The sequence below is a fragment of the Caretta caretta genome, chromosome 9 (genome assembly GCF_965140235.1).
Source record: "Caretta caretta isolate rCarCar2 chromosome 9, rCarCar1.hap1, whole genome shotgun sequence".
Classification (NCBI taxonomy): Eukaryota; Metazoa; Chordata; order Testudines; family Cheloniidae; genus Caretta; species Caretta caretta.
In genome coordinates, this window is record NC_134214.1 from 91400975 (window position 1) to 91428505 (window position 27531).

At 43.7% G+C, this 27531-nt stretch overlaps 2 protein-coding genes across 4 annotated transcripts in view; one reads left to right on the forward strand and one right to left on the reverse strand.

Annotated features, from left to right (window-relative positions):
* The window catches only part of TBC1D8B (TBC1 domain family member 8B), a 71739-nt gene extending 61832 nt beyond the window's left edge, over window positions 1–9907 (forward strand). For both annotated transcript variants that reach the window (XM_048863888.2, XM_048863889.2), the window contains exon 21: window positions 4710–9907. In XM_048863888.2, coding sequence (XP_048719845.1) covers window positions 4710–5123 — 414 coding nt within the window. In that variant the 3' untranslated portion in view covers window positions 5124–9907. The remainder of the gene's footprint in view (window positions 1–4709) is intronic.
* A 2162-nt stretch (window positions 9908–12069) lies between these two features.
* The window catches only part of PASD1 (PAS domain containing repressor 1), a 163746-nt gene continuing 148284 nt past the window's right edge, over window positions 12070–27531 (reverse strand). For both annotated transcript variants that reach the window (XM_048864438.2, XM_048864439.2), the window contains exons 17-21: window positions 24321–24533; window positions 23403–23602; window positions 22244–22336; window positions 20280–20490; window positions 12070–18685 (exon numbers count right to left, since the gene is read on the reverse strand). In XM_048864438.2, coding sequence (XP_048720395.2) covers window positions 18515–18685; window positions 20280–20490; window positions 22244–22336; window positions 23403–23602; window positions 24321–24533 — 888 coding nt within the window. In that variant the 3' untranslated portion in view covers window positions 12070–18514. The remainder of the gene's footprint in view (window positions 18686–20279; window positions 20491–22243; window positions 22337–23402; window positions 23603–24320; window positions 24534–27531) is intronic.

Here is a 27531-nt window from a genome sequence, read left to right on the forward strand (position 1 = left end):
AGAAGTGCTACCAGTTCCACGCGCAGGGCCAGGTGGGCAGGCAGAGCTTCAGAGTCTCAATGCGTGGATGAGACGATGGTGTAGAGAGGAGGTGTTTAGATTATTAGATTTACTGGGGAAACTTTTGGGATGGGGGAGCGTGTACAGGAAGGATGGGCTCCACCTAAACCAAAGTGGATCCAGACTGCTGGCACTAAACATTAAAAAGGTTGCAGACCAGTTTTTAAACTAAGAGATGGGGGAAGCCAGTTGCTGCAGAGGCGCACGTGGATCAGACAGAGACTTTTCTCTTAGAGGAGAGTCTATTGATAGAGATTCTCTAGGTTTTAGTCAGGAGGAGGGGATGAAAGAGGACAAAGTATGGGCCAGATCAGACGAGAAACATTCACATAAAGAATCTGACACATCAGAAAAGGGCAGACAAATAAACAGTGACAAGTTTTTAAAGTGCTTGTACTCAAATACTAGAAGTCTAAATAATAAGATGGTGAACTGGTGTGCCTCATGTTGAAGGAGGATATTGATATAATAAGAAAAGGAGTACTTGTGGCACCTTAGAGACTAACCAATTTATTTGAGCATAAGCTTTTGTGAGCTACAGCTCACTTCATCGGATGCATGCACTTCATCTGATGAAGTGAGCTGTAGCTCATGAAAGCTTATGCTCAAATAAATTGGTTAGTCTCTAAGGTGCCACAAGTACTCCTTTTCTTTTTGCGAATACAGAATAACACGGCTGTTACTCTGAAACCAAATGGATATAATAGGCATCACAGAAACGTGGTGGAGTGAGGACAATCAATGGGACACAATCATTCCGGGGTACAAAAATATATCGGACGAACAGAACAGGTCGTGCCGGGAGGGGGGGCGGGGAGTGGTACTATATGTGAAAGAAAATGTAGAATCAAATGAAATAAAAATCTTAAATGAATCCACATGTTCCATAGGATCTCTAGGGACAGTAATTCCATGCTCTAATAAGAATATAACAGTAGGGATCTATTATCGACCACCTGACCAGGACAGTGATAGTGACGATGAAATGCTAAGGGAGATTAGAGAGGCTATCAAAATAAAAAACTCAATAATAGTGGGGGATTTCATTTATCCCCATATTGACTGGGTACGTGTCACTTCAGGACAATATGCAGAGACAAAATTTCTTGATACTTTAAATGACTGCTTCTTGGAGCAGCTGGTACAGGAACCCATAAGGAGAGAGGCAACTCTCGATCTAGTCCTGAGTGGAGCACAGGATCTGGTCCAAGAGGTAACTATAACAGGACCGCTTGGAAATAGTGACCATAATATAACAACATTTAACATTCCTGTGGTGGGAAGAACATCTCAACAGCCCAAATCTGTGGCATTTAATTTCAGAAAGGGGAACTATGCAAAAATTAGGAGGTTAGTTAAATAGAAATTAAAAGGTACAGTGACTAGAGTGAAATCCCTGCAAGCTGCACAGACACTTTTCAAAGACACCATAATAGAGACTCAACTTAACTGTATACCCCAAATTAAAAAACACAGTAAAAGAACTAAAAAAGAGCCACCGTGGCTCAACAGCCATGTAAAAGAAGCAGTGAGAGATGAAAAGGCATCTTTTAAAAAGTGGAAGTCAAATGCTAGTGAGGTAAATAGAAAGGAGCATGAACACTGCCAAATTAAGTGTAAAAACGTAATAAGAAAAGCAAAAAAGGATTTTGAAGAACAGCTAGCCAAAAACTCAAAAGGTAATAACAAAATGTTTTTTAAGTACATCTGAAGCAGGAAGCCTGCTAAGCAACCAGTGGGGCCCTGGACGATCGAGATACAAAAGGAGCACTTAAAGACGATAAAGTCATTGCGGAGAAACTAAATGAATTCTTTGCTTCAGTCTTCACGGCTGAGGATGTTAGGGAAGTTCCCAAACCTGAGCCATCTTTTGTAGGTGACAAATCTGAGGCATTCTCACAGATTGAAGTGTCACAAGAGGAGGTTTGGGGAATTAATTGAGAAACTTAACAGTAACAAGTCACCGGGATCAAAGGGCATTCACTCAAGAGTTCTGAAAGAACTCAAATGTGAAATTGCGGAACTATTAACTATGGTTTGTAACCTGTCCTTTAAATCAGCTACTGTACCCAATGACTGGAAGATAGATAATGTAACACCAATATTTAAGAAGGGCTCTAGAGGTGATTCCGGCAATTACAGACCGGGAAGTCTAACATCAGCACCGGGCAGATTAGTTGAAACAATAGTAAAGAATAAAATGGTCAGACACACAGAAGAACATAAATTGTTGGGCAAAAGTCAACATGGTTTCTGTAAAGGGAAATCATGTCCTACTAATCTATTGGAGTTCTCCGAAGGGGTCAACAAACACGTGGACAAGGGGGATAGGGGACTTAGATTTCCAGAAAGCCTTTGACAAGGTCCCTCACCAAAGGCTCTTACGTAAATTAACTTGTTGTGGGATAAGTGGGAAGATCCTTTATGGATTGAGAACTGGTTAAAAGACAGGGAACAAAGGGTAGGAATAAATGGTAAATGTTCAGAATGGAGAGGGGTAACTAGTGGTGTTCCCCAAGGGTCAGCCCTAGGACCAATCCTATTCAACCTATTCATAAATGATCTGGAGAAAGGGGTAAACAGTGAGGTGGCAAAGTTTGCAGATGATACTAAACTGCTCAAGATAGTTAAGACCAAAGCAGACTGTGAAGAACTTCAAAAAGATCTCAAAATATGAAGTGATTGGGCAACAAAATGGCAAATGAAATTTAATGTGGATGAATGTAAAGTAATGTACATTGGAAAAAATAACCCCAACTATACATACAATAGGATGGGGGCTAATTTAGCTACAACTAATCAGGAAAAAGATCTTGGGAGTCATCGTGGATAGTTCTCTGAAGACGTCCACGAGTGTGCAGCTGCAGTCAAAAAAGCAAACGGGATGTTAGGAATCATTAAAAAAGGGATAGAGAATAAGTTGGAGAATATCTTATTGCCCTTATATAAATCCATGGTACGCCCACATCTTGAATACTGCATACAGATGTGGTCTCCTCATCCCAAAAAAGATATACTGGCATTAGAAAAGGTTCAGAGAAGGGCAACTAAAATGATTAGGGGTTTGAAACGGGTCCCATATGAGGAGAGATTAAAGAAGCTAGGACTTTTCATCTTGGAAAAGAGGAGACTAAGGGGGGATATGATAGAGGTATATAAAATCATGAGTGGGGTGGAGAAAGTGAATAAGGAAAAGTTATGTACTTATTCCCATAATATAAGAACTAGGGGCACCAAATGAAATTAATGGGCAGCAGGTTTAAAATAAATAAAAGGAAGTTGTTCTTCACTCAGCACACATTCAACCTGTGGAACTCCTTGCCTGAGGAGTTGTGAAGGCTAGGAGTATAACAGGGTTTAAAAAAGAACTGGATAAATTCATGGAGGTTAAGTCCATTAATGGCTATTAGCCAGGATGGGTAAGGAATGGTGTCCCTAGTGTCTGTCTGTCAGAGGGCAGAGATGGATGGCAGGAAAGAGATCATTACCTGTTAGGTTCACTCCCTCTGGGGCACCTGGCATTGGCCCCTGTCGGTAGACAGGATACTGGGCTGGATGGACCTTTGGTCTGACCCAGTATGGCCATTCTTATGTTCTTATGTCTCCTGTAAAACCACCGCCCCAATGTACAAAGCACCAATCATAGTAAATCATCGCTATTGATTCTTAAAACAGCTGCAGTCCATAATCAAGACTTTAACCATGACAGAAGTTCTTGTTTTGTCTCACAGAATTGCTGTGCCACATGGTAAATGTTATACGACAGGGTTCATCTGTTGTTCCTGATACAGAACTCTAAATATCGCAGTAGCAAACACACCAGAAGGGGAACCTCCATAAAGTTTTTCTTTAGTTAAGGACAATCCTGTGAGCTGAGTTGTGCCCATGCATTTCCCAAAGGTTTATATGAGTATTTCTCAATTGACTGAGAGTTTCATACAGACCGTTTTTATTGTTCAGGTTACTTTTGCAGTTAGCATAAGATGAGTGGGTGATGCGAAGTTATACTTAATGGCGGGAGAAGGGCACAGGGCAACAGGAGCATGTGATCAAGTAGTTGTCGTCTTGGTCACCATTTCTCTGGTGGTCTAGATGAGAGAGTTACTATGGTAACTGCTCACTTCAGTTATATTGCATGTTAAATGCCCTGTTTAATCCTTGTCTGAGACAAAAGACAAATCTTGCCATCTTCATTCCATTTCCATGCTCAGTTATTTGACTAAGTGTTTGCAAGAGTTCTCTGAACATGACCTTAATTCCTGTTTATAACACTCAGCCTGGTTCTAACGTATTCTAACATCAATGGGAGGGGAATAAAAAGGTCAGTCTTTTCCTGACTAGGACCCTTTGTTTGGTTCTAGAAGAGTGTCTCGGCAATCACTTACCCGTTAGGAGCCTTTTATAGGAATGACTTTAGCGCCATTACAAAACAGCTCTTGGATGGATGTAATAATGGTCCATTCTCCCTTTTGTGTAAGGTTAGGCATGTTTCAAAGGGAGAATGGTCATTGTGCTTTTAGAGGATGCTTTTCCATGATCAGTTTTATTTTAAGAAGGTGGAAATAAAGAATACCAGCTAAACAGAAAAGCCTGTTGCTAGGGCTTTGAGTTGATGTTCTCTGAATAATCTCCTCTTTAACTCTCCCTAGTTCCAGTTCATCCAGTTCTCAAAGACTTTATACAATCTGTTCCACGGGGACCCTGAAGAGGAGTTGTTATATTGGGCTATAGCAACTGTCACCAGCCTCTTGCTGAAGATGGAAGAAGTTGGGAGAAGACTACAAAGCCCCATCTCACCAGCCAAAAGCCCAGCTTCTGCAGCAGAATCTGGCACTGACAGCCAGAGCACACCGAAGAAAGACAGTGCACCCCAACAGACTGAGCGCAGGAGTGTACAAAGCCCTCGCAGAGATGACCATGAATGGTCTTTTGCCTTTGAGCAGATCCTGGCATCCTTGTTAAACGAACCAGCTTTGGTGAGATTTTTTGAGAAACCTCTAGATATAAAAGCCAAAGTAGAAAATGCTAAAACTTCACAATTAAAAGTGAGAACCAGAGTATAGTTCTTTTTCACCTTTGCACCCTGTGTAACACAAAGGCCATTGTTATGGAAAGTGAGCATTGTTTATATTGAGAATGAGATTTGAGGATTTAGCTTTAACTACCAGATAACAATATGTTTTAAAGTAATTAAAAACACTTTGAAGCACAATCACATCTTTGTGTTGTTCATAAGTTTCAGTATAGTTCAAAAACGACAGAAAAGTAAACTGAATTTTTACCCTATTATACAAAATATGCAATATTACTAAAGAATAGCAAATGTGACCCATAGAGGGCACTATTGCAAAACTTTCTGTCCGACTACTATTACTGGTTGCATATGTCTTAATTCATTGTTGTGATGAATATGATGATTTTCTGCCATCTTCATTTATAAGTAGTACTTGACATCTAAATGTTTTACTTTCAGGCTGGTTTAATTTCTAAGTAACCATTTCTAAATCTGCATGTAAACTCACCAACCCAGGGCAAAAGCCTCAGTACTAAGAGGAATAGAGTTTTTGGACTGGTAGCCTTGATGGTCACAGGAGCATTGTTGATAAAGAAGGAAGTTTCCATTCTTTTACTTGTTGCTGTACTGTAGTGTTAATCTTTTCTTTATCAGACCCCACTGGCTTCTAGTGAATAGCTGGTGTCAGAGCTGGGCCTGAATCTATGCAAAATTCAGACCAGAATTCTGATTTCCCAAATGGCACCATTTCTACACTGGATCTGTATGCCCTAGGATTTTGGGGACCCAGATTTTGCAGCTCGGGTGTGATTTCCATTTGAGTAGTTTCCTGCATCAACCCAGATAAGTAGGTTACCCCTCCCTGCCAACATTCTGTATCCCTGAGATGCAAGAATGGGGGAGTTAACTGATGCTCTTGTGGCTCCCCTGTTGAACAAGGGTGAGAAAGCTGGGCATGGATCATCAAAAGGTGTAACTTCCAGTCAAATGTATTCTAGTGTACTTGCTGGAGTCGCAAAGAAACTGACAGACAATGACTAATCCTTTATTTCTGTATAAGGAATTAGGATGTGATGTAAAGCACTAAAATTTTATCTGTATCCACTTGTAGGCAGGGGAGGGATAGCTTGCTCATCTGGACCGTGTTGGAGAAATACGTGATTTTGTTTGTCTCAAAACCCAATAGTAGCCATCAATAGCCATCTCCTAATAAGTTGAATTATGACTGCTGAGCCAGGTTACTGACCTGCTGCAGCAGATGCTGCTTTGTTACCTTTGAATCTAAGCTCAAGCTTGTAATTGTTCATCTTTTGCCATTGGTTTTTCCTTTTGGATTATTACCACTGTAATAGTTTATATCCATCGGGACAAATAGCAGCAACAAAATCCTTCGGAGTCTGAAAGTCAGGTTTTTTAATGTCCGCTGGAAAAAAGCAACTTTTTTGAGTCATCATCAACGAAAGAGCTATCTCTTTATTGTAAGGATCCTTTGAGGCAAGCTCTGCCAATTGTTACGGAGAAAAAGTGTTGACTCGACCACTGGGTAGCGTGCATTAAAGTGGGTTTGAAGAAACTGGGGGGGGAAAGCCTTGTATTTTTACAAAAATGATAAGCTGCAAATGTTGTTACGTAGTAAACTGCTTAAAAGTGCATATTTCTAAGGCATGAATTACAGTCTTTCATGAAAAGCAGCACTGTTTTTATAAGGTGTGTGTTGTTTGTAAAGAATTAGGACAAGAGGTGGTACCAGTATTAGGTGCTTTTTCTATGTTGCTTACACAGAGTAGAAACAAAAGTAAGATTTCTGAACTTGGCTGTATATTGCAAAACAATGTTGAAATTCTGTCACTGTGAGTGGGAGGAAAGTTATCATGCCTCCTTGAAAGAAGCTGGAAACAGTTTTGTTCCTGGTCAATATCCATGAATGTGTATAACCATTTCTTCCTAATCTCAGGAATTAATGTAAATTGATCTCAACTGAAGGACTAATGTAAAAAATTGGATGATAATATATACAGCAAGTGAAATTAGGCACCTTATTTTAGAAGCTTAAATGTGGCTTGAGGTTATATAATTTTGATTTGTATATCATGGATTGAAGTGTGAAAATCCTATATCCTTTCACATGTATATTTCTAAGGCAGAGATGGATACTACTGCATGGATCTGTATATCTATATTTACTAATTGTTTTCACTGCATATTTTCACTGTTTTAAAAACAAAAAGCAGGTAACTTTTGATGTTCTGGGCAAGGGCTTGATTGATCAGGCAAACCTTTACTCACGTGAGTAAACAGTGTGCAAGCAACCCCATGGAAGTCAACGCAGCTACTTGTGGGAAAGGCTGAGCAGCATCAAGCCATATGTTTTTAATTTCAGGCTTCATTGTGGGTTAACAAGTATGGCGTATTTGCCAAGCAAGATAAGTTAAAGGCTTATTGAATTTTTGTAGTGGGCAGGGAAACAAGTTATAAAAAGAGTTAGACGCAGGTTAAATTAGATGCAGGAAGAAGGTGTTAAAGAAGTCTGCAAAATGTAGTAGATGTGATATTAATGGCTGTTATGCAAAAATAGGCACTTTTTTTTACAAATGTCATGCACTTTCTATTTAATATTAGTAAAAAGGACCATACAGAAAGCCAATTATATATCAATTCTGTACCTGCATCTAAAGTATAATTATCACACATGTTTATACACAGAATGACCAGCATACATGTAAAATCTGTTTAAAACTAAAAGTTAGGGCTGTAATCATTCGTTTATTTTTTATTATCCTAAGAGATTCTTTTTAGTTGTTTGTTTATTATAGATTTTTGAACAAAGAAAATGTAATGTTTGTTTTTGTCATTCCTTTATACACCTGTGTTCTGGTCCAGCAAAAAATTGCCTTGACCTTCTGTGCCATGTGAGCTCTAGATAGTCATGATTGATGGGTCAGTCTTGCAGGGCAAAGCTTCCTCGAGGAAATCATCTTTCTGTAGGATGGCACGGTGTTGCGCAGTTGCTCTAGTGGGAAGAGCTCATGAGACTCCAGGTGCTTGGAGGCTGCGGACCAGCTTCTGATCCCTCTCACACCAGTTCTTAGTCCTGATCTGGAACATCCTTAATATTTAGTACTAAGTATTCAAGTGTAGGATTGAAGCACGTGGGTGAGGTTTGCATGAGGTCAAGGGAGAGGATTTTGCTTCACACAGTGCTGAGTGAGTTTAGAATCCGGCCCTCTGTCTCTTTCCTACCCCATTCATTGTGGAGATGGCCTGGCTAACAAAATATATAGAAACTTAGTTGGAGGCAAAACCCTTTTCCTCCTCCTCCCCATTGACTCTCTGCTGTGGGAGTCCCTACTCTAAGGTGACAAAGGAATAATAGCTGGGCTAACCACTCTACTTACAAGTGCTCTAGCGGAGTTAGCAGGCAGGCATATCTGCACCTGGGAGCTTTGACCCCTTTAAAATTCTCTGTGGTGATGCAAAGAGTAACCCACACTCCTGGGTTAGGATATTGTGGGAGACTGCACATCCCCTGGTTTCTTTTGAATAAGCCCAATTGCCAGATATAGATGAGTATTGGCCTGAGCAGAGGTTTTGGCAAAGATCCAGGCAGTTGCAGAACCTACTCAGCCACTGCCCAGAAGGAACTTCCCATTGGAATCTTCAGTAACTTTTGTAAGGGTCGGCAGCTAGAGGTGATTTTTACCCTAGGGAGGGCCCCATAATATCCTTCCCCGCCCCACACACACACACACAACCCGACATGGCCAGGCATTTTCATGAAAAAAAAGTTCCCTGCTTTTTTGGGGGGGAAATGTATATTGCATCCAAGATAAAACTGGCATTGATTTTGGGGGAAGTTTATCTGGGTAGAGTTTGCTAATATTAATGTTTTTTTATTCATTTTCATTTCTTAAATTGGATTAGTTGGTATGTGAAAACATCAGCATGACTTCAAAGACGATACAATCACATGGTTACCCCACTATGTCAGGTACTGAGAGCAGGTCAGGATGATCTTTTAGCGATCAGGATGATCTTCGTAATCCTCCCTCCCTCGGGCACTCTTACTGGGCATATAAAATGTCTCTCTAAAATGAGTGAAGAAAAGCCAAACTACCAATCCAAGGGAACAGCTAACAAAAAGGTAGTGTGCCCCTGAGGCAAGTGAACTAAACAGGTTCATTAGGGTGTTTTTTCACCTACCTCAGCAGCACAGTCAGGACTGTGGCAGGATTGACCACCATTCCGGACACACTGGTGACTTTTTAATAGTTTCAGCTGGGAATGGCAAATTCACTGGGGCGCTCCCACTAAAATCACTGGGTGTTACCTTTACAGAGTGAAGGAAGAGCAGAACCCAATATTGTAATTGTTTGAAAAAGACGAGCACTTGAATGTTTTCTAAGAAGTTAGGGGTGAGCACAGTCATATGGTACTAAAAAGCACTTAAGGTTCACTCCATCCAACACAGTAATTGTTCAGTACTTGTAGATGGCCATAACATACTGATCTTGTTTTTAGTAGTTTGCCAGCATGGCAACTAAGAAAGGGATATGTTTGTTTACATTAATAAAAGAGCCTCCATCCAATTGTACTATACAAAATTCTTATATTTAATTGTAAATGTTATTTGAGTAAAAGAGTTTCTTAACAGAATTATTCCAATTTATTTCCAGAGAAATATGATATTTTGTCTTTTTGCTACAGTTATATCACCAAGAATGCAAACCATGTCTATGTGCCGGCACGTTGGCTTTTTATACAATGTACTGTATGCAGTAAAAGTACTGTAAGTAATGAGGTGTCAATAAACTTGTTTCACTTAAGAAAAATAAATCTGCTTTGGAGGCATGGTGTTCCCTTTGCACTGAGCTCCAGGTTTCCTGTAATGTTTAACCAGCATGGGATTTTCAAAAGTGCCTTCGGGATCCCAAAGGCCAGTCCCATCCTTAGGACTTACTAAAAGCAGAATCGCTTGAATTTACAGTAGTAACAGTGAATGCCGCAGTGAACTACTGGATTTTGCGAAAGGCAGCCTTACCCTTCTGCAGGAAATGGGAATTGTGGGTGTGCAAAGATTGCAAGGTTCAGGACCTTAGTGAATGAAATGAAACTTTCCAAAGGTGGGACCCTAATTGAGAAGGCTCTGCCTTCAGTCTTCAGAGAATGTTGTGTCCCCTGGAACTGAGAACTAAAAACCACTCGGTTGATGGAATGCAAGGAGAAGGTCAAGTCCCAGACCATTTGGGGTTTAAATGTTACCCCAGCACCTTGAGGAAAACAGGAAGCCAGTCCTCGGATGGTATGTACTTCCTAGGATGACTAGAGAGCAAGTGTGAAAATTCGGGACCCTTTTTTTTTTTTTTCAGGGTGGGGAGGGTATAGTGCATATATAAGACAAAGCCCCTAATATTGGGACATCTGGTCACCCTAGTACTCCCAGGGCCATGTGGATTTTAGCAGTTATAGACAGCAGATCCAGTTCAGCCACTAAAAGCGAGTCCATTTTTACACAGTCCTTGCTAAACCAATAACCAAAATACATGACTAAGCAGAGGCACAAGAAGCCATCCTCCGCCTGTCATTGACAGCAGGTAGAGATAGAAACAAGAGAAAGCTGGGAGAAAATGGAAAGTTGCAGTCAAAGAGGAGACCAGTTTTCTAATCCCGGGATTGATTTATCCCAACGTATGATCCTTACCTTTAGAATTCTAAAGTTGAGGGCTGGGAATCCCGTTAACTTGTGTCAAGGTTCCTCCCCCACTCTGAACTCTAGGGTACAGATGTGGGGACCTGCATGAAAAACCTCCTAAGCTTATCTTTACCAGCTTAGGTCAAAACTTCCCCAAGGTACAAAATATTCCACCCGTTGTCCTTGGATTGGTCGCTACCACCACCAAACAGATACTGGTTACTGGGGAAGAGCTGTTTGGACGCGTCCTTCCCCCCAAAATACTTCCCAAAACCTTGCACCCCACTTCCTGGACAAGGTTTGGTAAAAAGCCTCACCAATTTGCCTAGGTGACTACAGACCCAGACCCTTGGATCTTAAGAACAATGAACAATCCTCCCAACACTTGCACCCCCCCTTTCCTGGGAAATGTTGGATAAAAAGCCTCACCAATTTGCATAGGTGACCACAGACCCAAACCCTTGGATCTGAGAACAATGAAAAAGCATTCAGTTTTCTTACAAGAAGACTTTTAATAAAAATAGAAGTAAATAGAAATAAAGAAATCCCCCCTGTAAAATCAGGATGGTAGATATCTTACAGGGTAATTAGATTAAAAAACATAGAGAACCCCTCTAGGCAAAACCTTAAGTTACAAAAAAGATACACAGACAGAAATAGTTTTTCTATTCAGCACAATTCTTTTCTCAGCCATTTAAAGAAATCATAATCTAACACATACCTAGCTAGATTACTTACTAAAAGTTTTAAGACTCCATTCCTGGTCTATCCCTGACAAAGACCAGCATATAGACAGACACACAGACCCTTTGTTTCTCTCCCTCCTCCCAGCTTTTGAAAGTATCTTGTCTCCTCATTGGTCATTTTGGTCAGGTGCCAGCGAGGTTACCTTTAGCTTCTTAACCCTTTACAGGTGAGAGGAGCTTTCCCCTGGCCAGGAAGGATTTCAAAGGGGTTTACCCTTCCCTTTATATTTATGACAACTTGTCTCTCTCTTTCCCACCACTACCCCATTCCCATCCTTCTCCCAAAGGGATTTGTGTCTCCTCCCTTCTTTTCCAGCCAGGCAGTCTGTCTTTCTGCTATCCTCCATTCATGAGGATTCCCCACGGCTTCTGGGCTCTACACCCAGCAGGCCCAGCCAGTGTTGTGAGCCACCCACCTCTGTTGCTTTTGTGTGCCCAATTTGATACGATCAGCCAGTTGCTGCGTTCTTACGCCACATGCCACAGCCCCGATTGAGACCTAGAAACTTCAGTTTCAGGACTGTGCTGTAAGTACCAAGCAAAGAACACAAGCATACGTGTAAGAGGTCTTAAAAGTATACTTTTATTTTCTTCCAAAATACTATGTACAATCTGTTAAAGCTTGTCGAGATGCGACGGCTCCTATCCAATGGAGCTGCTCAGAGATGCGTAATGCAAGACGACGACAAAATCTAACTGTCTTCATAAGACACTTCCTTTTTTCCATTACAAAATACTTTAACATTTATAAATTTATCTATATTTGACATCATATAAAATAAACTAATATTCATACTCAAGTCTAAGTTTTTACAGGGGATATAGTACAATATGTACAAGAATGTTTCACTATGTTTGTCAAACCAGCCTGGTTATAATGTACCAGGCTTTAATGTACAAATATGCTAAAAGTGCAAGACTTGAATTAAAGCTGCCTGTGTTTTCAGAGGTCTGGAATTGTGTGGCCAAATGTGTATACACGGGTGTACTCGAAAGCTGGACAACGTTTATGACTTAGGAGGTATCGCTCTGAGCTGGCACCAATCTTTGGGTACACTCTGTTGCATACCTACAGTCCAAAGGACGGTAATAAGCCCAGAGTCTACTACTGGTAGAAGGTGCATCCCCTTGTAAGTGGACAAGCCCACCTGCTTACCGAAACCAGTTGACAATGGGCAATTCCAAACAGGTCACAAAAACACAGGTCATAGCTAACACAGAGGTAAACAAATCAACGGTAACCTGAAGAGGATTGCTTTGAGAGAGCTCAGGGCCAATGGCTGAGGTCTGGATTCAGTATTTACACAGGTTGGGCTCCTGTTGCATTGACAGGAGATTGCCTGAGTAAGGACTGAACAGAAACTGAGTAAAACCTGAGTAAGGACCTCAGCAGTTTGGCGCGCTCATGATTGTCTGAAAACCAGGAGCAGCTTGAAGGCAGCAAGAAAGAATGTGCATTCATGAAAGCTGCTTCTTCACAGGCGTGAGCGTGACTTGGCCAGTGTTAGCCAGGACTTGTCAACATATGTCAGTGACTCTTTTGGCCAAATTGCACTAACAGGGGTGATAGACAGTGGAAAGGAAGGGTGGGGTTTTTTTTCTTCTTAATAAAGTGCATGTTTTTTGAAAGGCCAATCCGAAAAAGGGGCCCAAACCCTGCATTCTAGGGCCACCATTTAGCCTCTTTCCTTTCTCCACCCCAATCTCCCCAGCCACATATAGCGGCTACCCTCAAGGCCATATTGTCACAGCTCCCAGCCATTCACAACTGCAACGAGCTGGCCAAGGATGGCCATATTGCACATAGTAGCCATGTAAGTCTCAGCGGGACAATTGGCCAGAGCTGTGTTCCATAAGCAAAGGCAATTGCATGACTCAGCCTCAGATATCTCTATAAAACACAGACTTTCTCGGTGCTACAACGTGCCTGAGGGGAGAGCCTGGAGCCAGCTGCTGGTCTCATGCAGAGAGAACCCCCCACTGCCTGCAGCAGAAGTGAGAGTGGTTTACAGTGCCAAAGCAGAGACCGCAGCCCAGCTGCACAAAGAGTGAGGATGAATTTTTGGGCCTTGTTTTTATTTTTTTTACATTGCACAAGCCCGTCTCCCATCTTTCTTCTCTGCCAGCTCACTTTATTTTCCAGTTAAAGGAACGGCTTTGGGGGCCAACCTAATCAAAGGACAAACAGCTGCTGAAAGGGTTGCTCAGGCAGTCGCTGATGGAGAGACGAGTGTGTGGCTGCTACTTGAAGCCAGCAGCCCAGTCCCTTAGGCACACCTTGCTTTCACACCGGCTGCAGCACCCGCCCCCGTCCACCACCAACATGCTTCGGGCAAAAGCGTGTCTGACACGGGCTAAAAAACCCCCAAAGGAGCTGTGACTGGTAGGGCATTTACAGTGATGGTTTCAGCTACAAGGCTATAGTCACAGGGGTTCACCTGTATTGCCACCACCTTAATTTTAGCAAGGGAGAGTGTGTGAAAGCCCACAAGCGTTAAGAACATAAAAATGGCCATATTGGTCCATCTAGCCCAGTATCCGGTCTTCCGACAGTGGCCAGTGCCAGGTGCCCCAGAGGGAATGAACAGAACAGGTAATCATCAAGTGAGCCATCCCCTGGTACCCATTCCCAACTTCGGGCAAACAGAGACTAGGGACACCATCCTTGCCAATAGCCATGGATGGACCTATCCTCCATGAACTTACCTAGTTCTTTTTTGAACGTGATTAATCTCTATAATAACTAACTGGCCAGTTTCCTGTAACACTTTTTTTGTCCATGTCTTGGCCCCAGTGAAACACATGCCAAGAGCACAGGTCCACCAGTGCGGTACTGTACCAAAGTGGCCAGAAGTCAGCCAAGGCTACATTAGCATTTTAACAAAACTAGTGGCAGGTACTGAGCGGCCGCGGTGGGGGGTTTGTGGGGCCCTGGGCCTCCCCACCCCTTCTGCCTGTAGACCACCCCGTCTTGGCATGATGACCCAATTTTATAGGGACAGTCCTGATATTTGAGGCTTTGTCTGCTATAGGCACCTATTACCCCCTCCACCCCCATCCCCATTTTTCACACTTGCTATCGGGATGCGGGGGCTTCCCCCAACAGGCAGGTGAGCCAGGGTGGTGGAGCGGGTAGTGGTCTGTGTGTGTGGAGGTGCCCATTTTTCAAGGGACCATCCTAATTGGCTGGGGCCCCTGGGCACATGTCCCATTGGTCCAGCAGCTAGTCTGCCACTGTGCACCTCACCTCAAGCTGGGTGGAGCCGGACCCTGCATGCCAATGGCTCCTCCCTCCCCCAGCCCTTTTTAATCAAGCAGGATTTGAAAGCACAAACGTCTCCCGTGGAATCCCATTCCTAGCCAAAGCCACATCCCAAGGCTACGATTTAGTCCTGGGCATTTTTAGTAAAAGTCATGGCCAGGTCATGAGCAATAAACAAAAATTCATGGCCCGTGACCTGGCCATGCCTTAGCTTTGTAAGTAAATCTTTCAGCCACATTTGCTGTAGTATGACACACTACTGGAATGGACACAAGGCAGGAATTCACTTACCAGGCTCTTATGGGCCCGAAGCAGAACTCGAGCAAAACACACCCTAACTTCAATGTGCTTTTTAGTTACAGACCAGGGGTGGGCAAACATTTTGGGCTGAGGGCCACAGCTGGGTGGGAAAAGTGTATGCAGGGCTGTGGGAGTGGAGGGGTGCAGTGTGCAGGAACGGGCTCAGGGCAAGGGATTAGGGCAGAGGAGGGGTGCGGGATGTATGAGGGGGTTGAGGTGCAGCAGGGGGCTCAGGGCAGGGAGTTGGGGGGGGAGGGCCTGGCCCCATGCAGCTCCAGGAAGCGGCTGGCCACACGCTGCCCTTGCCACGCCTCCAGGTACCTCCTCCCAAAGCTCCCATTGGCCACAGTTCCCCGTTCCCGGCCAATGGGAGCTGTGGGCGAAGGTACCTGGCGGCATGGGCAATGCATGGATGTGGTGCTAGCCGCTTCTGAGAGCGGCATGGGGCCTGAGGCACCACTGGGGGTGAGGGGCAATCCCACGGGCCATAGTTTACCCACCCCTGCTTTGGACCCTTCTGCTAAGTGCGAGTGTCTCAACTCACCTACATGGCCTGCCTCTGTGGGTCAGCCAATGGCTCCCAAGGAGGCACGTCCTCTTGTGGGGCCACTTTTTGGCCTATCACCATGGCTGGGATCACCCTTGGGCACAATTTTTGCCCCTTGTACTTGTAGGTAAAAGACAGTAACAAACAACGCTTTACTAAGTAGAAGTTTGAGGACGTCACTGGGAAGTCGGTTACTATTGCACATCATTGTTCCAGCCAAGGTCCCTGACATTACAACACGCTTCAGTCACAAGGAATTGTTGGGGAACAATCTCATTCACATATCTCTGGCAGCTGAAGGGGTAAACACACTCTAAACAGCAGCTCAGTGATGTTGGTCTTGCCAGCTAATCTTTGGTACCCAACTTGCAACCCCTGGCTGCCTTGAGCTACACTCACTGAGCCAGCCAGCACATTTCACAATTCCAGCCCACCATGCATTTGCCCCAGGTCGTACAGTGCCGGGGGGGGGGGGGTGTAGCAGCCTCTGCCTCCTTGACCTCTCATTGCTAAGCGCCCTTCTTTTCTATTTACGCCACCCTGCCATTGTTGTGCTACAACTAGGCTATGAAAATAGATAACACACGTCTCTTCTGATGCCAGCGGCATGGCTGTACAGAACTCCTCTTTGGTGACTTGAGTTTTCATGCTAAAACTTTTACATCTAATTAACATGGTTCTCAATACCCCACGCAATGTGAAAACAAATGTACTCTGAGTATTGCCTCCAGCAGCAGGGCACTCAGACTGCAGCCGTGGTGAGCCTGAGCCGGCCAGTTGCTCCACACCCCTGCTAGGCAAAGCCAGGTACCCCGCTTAAAGCATGCTCAGCCCCTTCTCTGCTCAGAGGCCATGGTCACAGTTTTGCAAGCTGGCGCCCAATAGCCGAGTGTGGCTGGGCACCAAACACGCCCAGGCGGGCTTGGAAACGAACATGCACCTTTAAAGTGTCCAAAGAAACATCATAACGCAGATTCTTGGCTGGACCGCAGCAGCCACTGGGGCAAAGTGGCTGAAAACCAGCAGAGCTGCCTCACTGAGGGTGCCTCGGGAAATCCCGCTGTGGCACAGGGCTGCAACTTGGGGAAGGGGAGGGGGAAATGTGTGGCCCTACGCCCAGTGAGTCCATGGTGCCTTTGGGAGCTGGCTTAAAATAAAGCATTCCCGCATGTGCCCGGCTTTACAGGGGTGAGAGGTTGAGCAGACCAATGGTGACTTACAGTCACCTTTTCCAAGCAGTGCTGAGCACAGCTCCACTGATCCAGCTTGACCTCACCACGCTTTCAGCCTCATCTGTTTCATCTCAACTACTAGAGGGAGGCACCCCGCGATCATGGTGACGGAGGGGTCCCAAAAGGGCCTAGAAAGAGCAGATGGATTAGGTTAGATCGAGGTTAGACAATAACTTTTCCCTAAACTCTATTTCGAGTGCCAGCCACAATGTTATGACTTTGCCATCACTTTTTTCCTTTAAGGAAGTATCCAAGCATTGTCTCAGAAAGCTGGTATTAAATTGTCTTCAGAGTTTGGGATCAAGCATTACCCAAATCTAACACTCAGTTTCAAAAAAAAAAAAAAAAAAAAAATCTAAAGATTAAATATTCATTTTCCTTTGGAAAGACACAAACAGTAGGGACACTTTACTATATACCCACTGAGGAATAGACAGTTTGTCAGTTAATAAATATAAACACATCGTTAAAAAGTGACAATTTACAAAAATACAATTTATTGCTAACCCTATGGGCTTGGAATATCACTTAGTATAAATTTCAGCTTTGCCAAATTGAAACATGAACTAGCAAAACCACAAAGTTTGCCTTTGTCTGAGTTTCAGGTGTAAAGAAACATGTACAGCAAGGTCCATTGGGGAATGTAAGGACTCCTTGCCTGTACACCCTGAAAAATACTTGGCTCCAGGAACTAAAACCACAGCAATTCATCTGCACCCGTAGCATACTGATGGCGACGCGAGTCGGTAAAACAACCGTAAGAAATTTAGGCAAGAGTGGTGGTACAGGAATTAGCAGCATTATTCAATCATCTGGAAAAAACAAATTATGGGATTGAGGGATAGGGAAAAAGGAAACCAAAATCCACAATGAACCTACTACAACAAAGCAAATGATGTAGATGCTAATTAAATGGGACCCTGCTGATTCTCACAGGTTTCCGTGCTCCAAACACTGGTCTTAAATTCACAATGAGTTTCAGCAAAATTTAAAAGGAGCACTGATGTCCTGAATTGAAAATATTTTCTCAGTTGCAAAGCGAGCTTTGCACTGACCTGATTAATAGCATGCCTGCAGCTAGAAATCCAGATTGCAGTCCAAAGGAATTGCAATGCTGTGCTGTGTAAGGCTGTATGGCTTAGTGACCAATAACAGCCACATATGACTGTATTCTTCAGCGATCATTTTCCTGCTTAAGTCAACCATTTTTGTTCAGCAAGTCTGTCACCGCCTTTGCAGACTAGCTTTGGCAGGCAAGAGCTCCACAACCAATTCCGACTATCCTGATTTCAGCCTCCAGGTATTTTTAGCACTTAATAGCCGCTCTTGACAGGATGTACATGAACCGGAGTTCTAGTTGCTCACAGTTCAACTGTGTTTAGTCAAACAGTCCCGTTGCTTAATGACTCCAGACTTTGCTTTGATACTGTCACTGTGCAGCATCAAGGACTGAATATATAAAAATGGTAATCAACAAGGTACCCATATGGCGATCGTGCTCTCCTGCTGGGACCTTCCTCCACGCTGCCATGTTTCCCTCTGGGCTAACCCTCACCCCTCTGGCACATGAGGAGGGCCTTCTCTCCTCGAATTTCGCCGTCCTTCCCCGACGCCTGCTCAGCACAGCAGCTGCGACTCGTCACCTTCTCGTCATGACCTGGCTTTCACGGCAGCTGCATTTCAGGCAGGTCCTGTAAGTTGCAGGACTGGCCCTGCGGATGGTGGCTTTGTTGCTGTGGATGGAGGAAGTAGCCCATGGTATTCTGCTGCGGTATATGAGATGGCTGGAAAATACGCTGATTTTGACTCCCCTGGACCGACTCAGGGGCTTGCATCTGTAGAAAGAAAATGTGATACAATCAGACTGATTTCCCAACAAATGCAGATGCTCCTTGTGCCCTGATCTAGCTACTTCTGGCTGTTCAATGCAGTGCTCTGGAAAGGGTGGGTCTGATTCTGGAAGAGGCTATCAAAGGAACATACCGTGCAGAGCCTGGGAGTGAAATACAGGCCCTGTTCCTTTATCCCGAGGGCCTCAATTTTCAACATAACGGCGAGTTTCTGGGCACTCAGTTTGGATGCCAAAGTTATTTGCACGCCTTAAACCACCGACAATCAAGTACCCAACCTGTGGGGCTAGAGATACTATTGCCAAACCCACAGGAAAACATATGGGAAGGCTCCAGTCTGGGTGAGTGCAATTGTCAATGGCTACTACTGAAGTCTAGAAGACTCTTGCGAGGAGCGATGGCTGGGAAATCCACATAGCAATAGCTCCAGGAGCCTGCTCCCATCCCCCTGTACACGGTGGCTCGGTTCCACGGGGCATAAGGCTTGACCAGCCATGCTACCTGGCCTCTGCAGCATAGCCAGACCTCGGTAAGTTCCCGGTGGTGCTGAAGTTTGATCTCAAAATGGACAGAAATTCTCATCTTTGTAAGCAAATACCCAGCCCTGTAGCGTGACACACAAATGGGGCGTGGAAAATAAATGTGGTCTGTGATCGGCAAGGCAACCAAAAGGACTGAGTGTGAGGCAGCTGTTGACTTGCTGTGACTTTGGACATATCACTTGACTTCTCACTCTCTCCGTTTTGCTGTCTTTACAAAATGTGGATGAAGGCACCTACCCTTACACAAGTGCTCTGAGGATGAATTCAGGAGTTACCCCTTGTAAAACGCTGTATCTGTGCCTGTGCTGAATTTGTCTTATTCCACATCTTGAGGGGATTATTATGTAATCACTTCTTTTTCAACCAGCCCTGCAGCATAACTAATTCCACCTGTAGCTGATCTCTTCCTATTACTTTGCTACATACCTCCTCTCACTGACTAACCATTAAACTTACGGCTTTTGTAAACCCACTCAGTTTTTGAGAGAATGAAAACTATTTTCAATTATTAATTAGCCTCAGTGATTCCTTCCACTAACTGTTTTATCAGCTGGGCACGATCCTTGTTCTTGAAAATCAAATCTGTCTTCTCGAAAGGTTTGCTCGGTGGCCCAATTAATTCTTTGAATAAAGAGCAGCACGTGGCTGGTTTTAAAAAAACAACAACACAGTCTGCTCAGATACTACAGGCCAGATGGAGCCAGATTTTCAAAAGTGCTTTGAACCCAGCAACTCCCAATGTTTAACATTCCCGGCCAGATTTTTCACAAAGCTCCAGGCACTGGGTGCTGAGCTGCATGTGAAAATCTGGCCACTTATTTTGGTGCCTAAATGAGAGTTAAGTTCTTCTGAAAACATAGTCTCAACTGTGCTGACCATTTTTGAAAATTCCGGTGATACAGGGCAGGCTGTAGGTACGTACAGGTACAGTGGGGATGGGGGTCATGTAAGATAAGACAGACAGATTCAAGTCATGTAAGAGCGTTTCCTTCTAAACTGTCTGATCGACATTTACAAACCCCGCCCAAGTATGCTACCTGCAGGTAGAGATGCTGCTGCTGAACCTGCTGTTGGGGTGGCCATTGGTGGAGATGAACTGGAAGTTGCGTCTGGTGGGAAGTGAAGTTGGCCTGTGGAATCATGACTGAAGGAGTAAATACAGGAGAAGGGGCAGGAGCCCTGACTGCGCTACATGTAATTGGCTGCATCTGTAATGGGGGAGGCAGCATCTGTTGTTCTGGAACAAATCTGTAAATAGGAGGAAAATAAAACACTAATAGAAGGTAAACAATGAATCAGCATGAAAATAAATGCCAGAGATCTATGCTGATTGAAACAAAGCAAAATGCAGTTCGCTAAACCAAATACAGTCCGGAAAAACAGCCCGGAAAACATACCAGACTAGCTGCAAAAATCTCCCATCATGGGTGGTGGGTAGCATCGGCTGTGCCTCCCCAAACAGCCTGGCAGGGCCCCGCTAACGCTCTGCCCCCAGATCCCCTCCTGCAGTTCTTTGCCATGCCCCAGGCTGGCTGGGGCTAGGGCTGGCCAGCCTGCCGCAAGAACTCAGGGCTGCTGGCACTGGGCTCGTGCTGCCCAGCCGGCACTGGGACTGCACCACCAGGTGCCGGGGGCCCTCAGGCACAAGAGGTGGGGGCTAGCCTCCCCCAGTGGCTGGGTCACCGGCCACCCATGTCTCCCATGTCCTTTATCAGTATAATGAAGTGGAATTCCATACTGGAACTCCACATGTGAGAACAAGAGTATCTGATTTGGAGAAGCTGAAGGCTTTGCTGTATGGTTGCCCCCCATCCCACCGAAACCACGAGTCTTGTGACTTGGCCTGTTTAAATAAGAGATTCATCGATTCATAGATTCCAAGGCCAGAAGGGACCATTGTGATCATCTAGTCTGACCTCCTGTATAGCACAGGCCAGGGAACTGCCCCAAAATAATTTCCAGAGCAGATCTATTAGGAAAACATCCAATCTTGATATTAAAATTGTCAGTGATGGAGAATCCACCATGACCCTTGGTAAACTGTTCCAATGGTTAATGACTCTCACCATTAAAAATTTACACTTATTTCCAGTCTGAATTTGTCTAGCATTCAACTTCTAGCCATTGGATTGTGTTATACCTGTGTCTGCTAGAATGAAGAGCCTGTTATTAAATATTTTCCCCCATGTAGATACATACAGACTGTAATCAAGTCACCCCTTAACCTTTTCTTTGTTAAGCTAAATAGATGCAGCTCTTTGATCAATGAAACAACCATATCCATCGGCATACTTAGATTTAAAGCTGTCTGGGGCAGGGACCAATACTTTGGTGTATGTTTGTACAGTGCCTAGCACAATTGGGGTGGCATCTCTGGGTGCAACTGAAACAACAATAGAAATAAGGTGATTAGTACTAAACTTCTGCGCCAGCACACACTGAAAGGTGTGCAGCTCTGTTAAGATGGACTGGTTAGAGCACAAGAACACAGCAAAGAGTTTACCTACGCCAATGGGCAGCGGTACAGTCAGTTGTAGAGCTGGACAGGGAATGTATTTTATTTCCCGTGAACATTTCTGAACAAAGATTTCATTTCTATCAAAAACTTTGAATTTGGGGAGGATGGCAAAAAACCAGAACCTGACTATTGCCAGTTTTCTGAAACTGAACGCAGAAAATGATTGCCAACCCCCACAAAACGTCAGATTTTAGTTTTCAATAAAACCCTGAAAAATCTGGATGAGAACTGAAATTTACTTGGAAAAATTTGTTTGAAGGGATGTTTTTCATTAAAAAAAACAATCCAACTTCATTTTTTCCCCCAACCAACTAGTTACTTATCTCTTTACCCCCGATTTTTTTTTTCTTTTTTGGTAACCAACATTTTTGATCATTTTCATGACCCCGAAAAGAACCCCAATAAGATCTTACACATGGACAAAGCCTCTGAAGAGAAAGTTCACTGCTAAGATAGTGTACAATAGTTACAGGGAAGACTTACTTTGCTTGCTGTCTGCCAGCAGTGTTTTGTGATGACTGATTACTGCCATTAGCACTGGGCATCAAGGCTTGGACAGGCTGATCTAACAACATTCTACAGAAGAATGAAAACATGGCACAGTCAGAAAAGGTATTTGTTTTTTCCTATGTTCAGATTCTTCACAGTCAATCTCTAGTACCCTATCCCCGTAAAAGCTGTGTGAAAGCTCTCAAATCTTCACTAACTCATTCCGTCCAAGTTTAAGGACCTGAATACTTGTGTGCATATAATATAAGATCACAATTTTATCATCAGCTTTAAAGAGACCACAGATCTGAGCTGAAATGGCTAAGCCTTTCAGATCACAAATGTTCAGTTGATCTTGCTAACATTATCATGGCCCACCTCATGCAAATTAAGGATCCCATTCTTTCTTTTGCTTTGGACACGAATGCACATTTAGCTGGCATCTGCCCACAGAAGAGTTCCAGGTGCCCCACAACGCATACTAACATTTAAAGTGTTTGCGTGCTATTTTAGGGAGCTGGGTTGGGTGGTGATGGGGCTGTGTCTGTAAAATGCATAGCACATAAAAATTAATAACGATAGTCGAGCCAAATTCCACCCTGGATTACATGGGAATTTGACCTTAACATGTTCAATGATCTAAAAACCTCTTTTAGACAGAAAGGCCTCCAGGCAACCTATTTTAAAGGGGCCCGATCCTGCAAGCACTTTTGAAATGGACTGATCCTGAGAGCCCTTTATATAACCAATGTCTGCTGAGACTTCACGGGAGTTCTGCATGTGGATGGTTAGCAGGACTGCACTGAAAAGGACTATTTCCAGGGCATCCATCCTGGCAGGAGAATGGCTATTCTGGAGTTCCTGGGCAACGAAGAGAAAACTATGGGAACTGCTAGTTTTGCCTCTTTATTCCCCTGAAACCAAAAGCTCAGCGCCCTCTGACTGAAGCAGGGTATATAGTACATCCCGTGCCTAAAAAGCTGTTAAGTTATATGGGAGGCACATGTACGAAGGCATGAGTAAAGCTTTAGTAAAGCAGAGCTCCTGACGTGTAGAATGAAAGCCAAGACTTCACTGCTACCCAGTCTTGTGCACAATGATATTTTCCTCCCACTCAGACCTCATCAGGATCCAGCACTGACTTCATTCCTACCTGAGACTCCTATCTTGGCTGTAGTTGGACGGTTGTTGCCGTTCACTCATTTCCGTCGGCATCTGAGCAGACACAGTGATGGGATGAGTTTGGGAAAACACCATGGGGCTGTTGTAGAGGGGCATCGAAATGCTTGTCTGCGCTGGCAGGTGTGTGGGCTGGGCCTGGCAGCCTCGCATTAAGTGCTGTTGCTGCTGTACCTGAGACAAAAAAATTGTCCCCTATGAGACAAATCAATTCCATGGTAGAGACCATCTACCTCTAACGTGCAGTCAGACGGCAGGCTGTGTGACGATGGCACTTTCTGCTCTCTGAATACAACAGGAGACAGACAGCAGATCTGTCGGGAGAAGGTGACTGAAAAATCTGCAGCCCACACTAACGGATTCTTGTACTTCCTCTAAGAATATGCCTTCTTCCCTGAGTTATAGCAGTGTAACTCCCACTGATTACACTGAGCTACTCCAGATAGACTCTGGTCTAACTAAGAGCAGAACTGGAATGACAGGACCAAAAAGATCTCCACTAACTTCAACAGAATTCTACCAGGAATGATTTTGGCCCCCTTAGATCTAATACTGTTAGGCCATTAAATCTCTAAATACGACAGCAGAGTGACGTCATCTACATTTATCACGTGAAACGAAGTAACATCTTAAAGCTGATTAAGTGAAGCACGTCACACTCACTACAGCATGAAACCTAGACTCAGGAGGCAAGAGGAGAATGGTGCTCATTAGCGGGGGCTAAAGTGGAGGGAGCCACACGGCCCGGACATCAGCGTCATCCTTGGTGCAACTCCACGTGGAGTTGCCCTAGGGACGGATCTGTCCCTAAACGAGCTGACACACAATAATTACAAGAGCTATTTATAAAGAACATTCAATTGCTCTTGAAGAAAACCAAGAAGTTAGCAACCTGTGAGGAAGTGACACAAGGTTCCCTGAGGAATTGATGTGGTGACGGTAAGTGTGGGGCATTGTAGTGTTTGGATCCCATAAGGCCTTGCTGCTGAGACTTCTTGGCTGTGGTCTGCCTGGTCGCCCCAGGCTGCTGTGGTTGAGATGGCCTTCTTGGGCTCTGTTGCTGTACGTTGTTAAAGACTATGGGCATAGGTTGTTGCATCAACATCTGCAAAAAAGAGATACCTGAGCTGGTACAGCAGTTTATGCGTTTAATTTTTTAATGCATCTACCTGACTGTGCTACAGTAAGCTCTAATGCAACGTACAATATTGCTAGTGCAAAAGACAGCGTTCCCAAGGATCTATTAAATTGATATGTTAACATAAACTGTGCTGGATTCCCTATATCCAATAAAACAAGGTCCTTTGCCGTGGCTTAGCAACCTGGTATTGAGATACAGACAGATTCACCTCTAGTTCACTAGTTCTAATGAAGCTTAGTCAAGTCAAAACTGAAAGTCACTGGAGTCTGATGGCTTTTGCAAAACAATTGGAACCTGCAGTCCAGATGTTGGTCTGGGGGTGCCTATATCACAAAACTCACCACAGGGGATCAGCTTCAACAGAGAAGGAGGACTAAAGGAACACGGACACTTTTCTAAACCACCATCTCTAGTTGCTGAGCCTGCATTCTTTACTCACTCAGCATTCCCACGTGCACCAGTAAAAAGCCCTACATGGGCTTCTGTGCATGTGGCTATTTTCAGCATACGAAACCAATATTACTATGGACAAGGCCATGTTTGCCGGTGGAATCTGGTACATTCTGCAGCAGTGAAGTGGTTAATATACAGAGCTGGTTTTTATTTTTCCCCCGTAACGTATTTGTTAAGGAGTAGATCTAATTTGTGTCAATCCTTTCCCAGCTATTCCCCAATCCTATATTTTTGGCACTGTAGTTTGAATTTTTACCAGCCCACGGTCCATATTTGACTGAATCATTGGTGAATGATTTCCACTTAGAATGACCAATTGTACTTTTCTCTCTTCCAGCCTCTGCTACTTTGACTAGAGGACAGTGAACATTTAAATTAAAGTGTGTGCAAATTAAAGTGATGTTAGTGATGCATAGCAAATCTGATCAGATTATTGTCAGTAAAGTTCAGCTCTTGGTTTGTACAAATGGATTATTTTTCAGTATATTTGTATTGTCGACTTTTGGGTAAAAGGAGGAAATGGATGCACTCACTCTTGTTCTAGCTGCACCACAGTGTGTTATAATCAGTGACAAATCCAAGGCACGGATTAAATACAAAATGATCTATGCTGCATGTGTGCTTTGATGTCACAAAACAACTTTACACAAGGGGTGATTTGCATTTAGCTCTTTAAAAAAAAAAGAAAGAAAAAAAAAAAGGATGACAGGACAGTCCATAGATACCCCAAAAATTCCTGGGTAGATCATTTCTGGAGAACATTCCATTTCCAGAATTAAAGCATACTCAGTTATTCCAGTGTCACCAAGCTCAGGATATCTGAAGAGCATTTGCTTTCCCATGTTGCGCTGTCATTAATTTTAGTGTCACATCTACTTATTTCTTTCATGGCGTAATCTAACAGATAAAGAGTGATTATTGCCTTCCTTAGTGTCGTATTTGATTCGAATAGCCACCTCTCCTTAATTAGAGGAAGTTTTTTTTCCAGAAATTGGCATCAATTATGATGCACTAGCTTTCACTAGCAGGACATATCCTGTGTAATACTATTAACAATATATGTCCTCTAATTCCTTAGGAGGAATTTGGGCCTGCTTTCTAATCCTATCTTGTTCAAACACAACATTAAGAGAGAACAGAAAACCAACCTTTGATAATCTCATAACACGATAAAACCCTGTTACCTGGCTTCCCAAATAAACACTGCCAAGAGTCTGTGACCATTCAGGGCCGGTGAATAGTGTGATACAGAATTCTTTCATTTCACCCAGAAATGCTCGTGTCAAAGCTAAAAATTGGTCTCTTGTTTTATGGAATTGTCTGGCAGCTAAGGATACGGGGGATTGTGCAACGTTGTGAATTGCTTTGTTCGAGTTACTGCAGGATGGGTCTGTGCAAATGATACTTTTATTGCAACTTGTGTGTATTTTATGCTGTGGCCAATATGGAACACAAATATTGTATTTTCTCAAACAGCAAAGCATATGTTATTTTCCATAATGGCATCACTGTCCACTGTAGCGCTTCATACTGTAATGAACCACTAGGGGGAGCAACAAGGTAATTTTATTCCAGACACTTTAAGAGACAGAAATTCTGATTAAATAACAAATTAAGAAAAAGTAGCTCTGGCAGTAAGGTTGTAAATTCCCCATCCCTGACTTGAGGCGTTCAGTGATGGAGTTTCCTCTGTGAAAGCTTCTAACTGGAATAAAGTTAGTCACTTGCTGACCTTTAACAGCACATGAATGGATTTCTTTTGGAGGAAACCTGCCTGAGGTCTTTACAATGGCTAGAACCTACTGGTGCCAACTACCATAATTATTGGAATAGCCACTAGATGGTGCGTAATCTTTAGCCACAAATGCACTATCTATCTGTGGTACTTAAGTGACATACAACAGTTGAAGGTAGCATGAAACAACAACATTCTCACAGTCTCCTTTGTTCCCACTGCGCATGTTGGGCTGTGTGGGTTGTTGCTTTAATCTTCTCCCTTCCTTCTTTCTCTCTACTCTTTCCCCTCTGCAATCCTATACCCCAATTTCTGGCAGCCTGGCCCTGTATATTTCACATTGGGGTATATAACAATCACACCCAGGGAGAGAATGCTGAGGCCTCGATTGTCTGTGTTAGATGGGCCCCAGTGTCTCCAACTCATACGCTGTGTCAGTCAACACACATAAAGCAGCTGCAACAGAATCATAAAATACAATAAGATAGTGAACTGTGAATAGCAGAAAATCAAATGTTTGCTTGTGCCCAAATAGTGAGGTGGAATCCATGGCCACCCCAACCCTATTAACCCTGTCAGTTTTAGGTGGAAATCTGCTATTGAGTTTCTGCAGTCTTACCCCATCGTTAAAACTCCAAGCTCTTCCTGAGTAGGTGACTTTGTATTAGACATAAACGTTGGGAATTTTTTGATCTGGCACAATTACCAATTTGATATTTAAACAACAGGGAAGCAAGAACCTCCAGCCCTGCTGCTACAAACACTAAACCATCC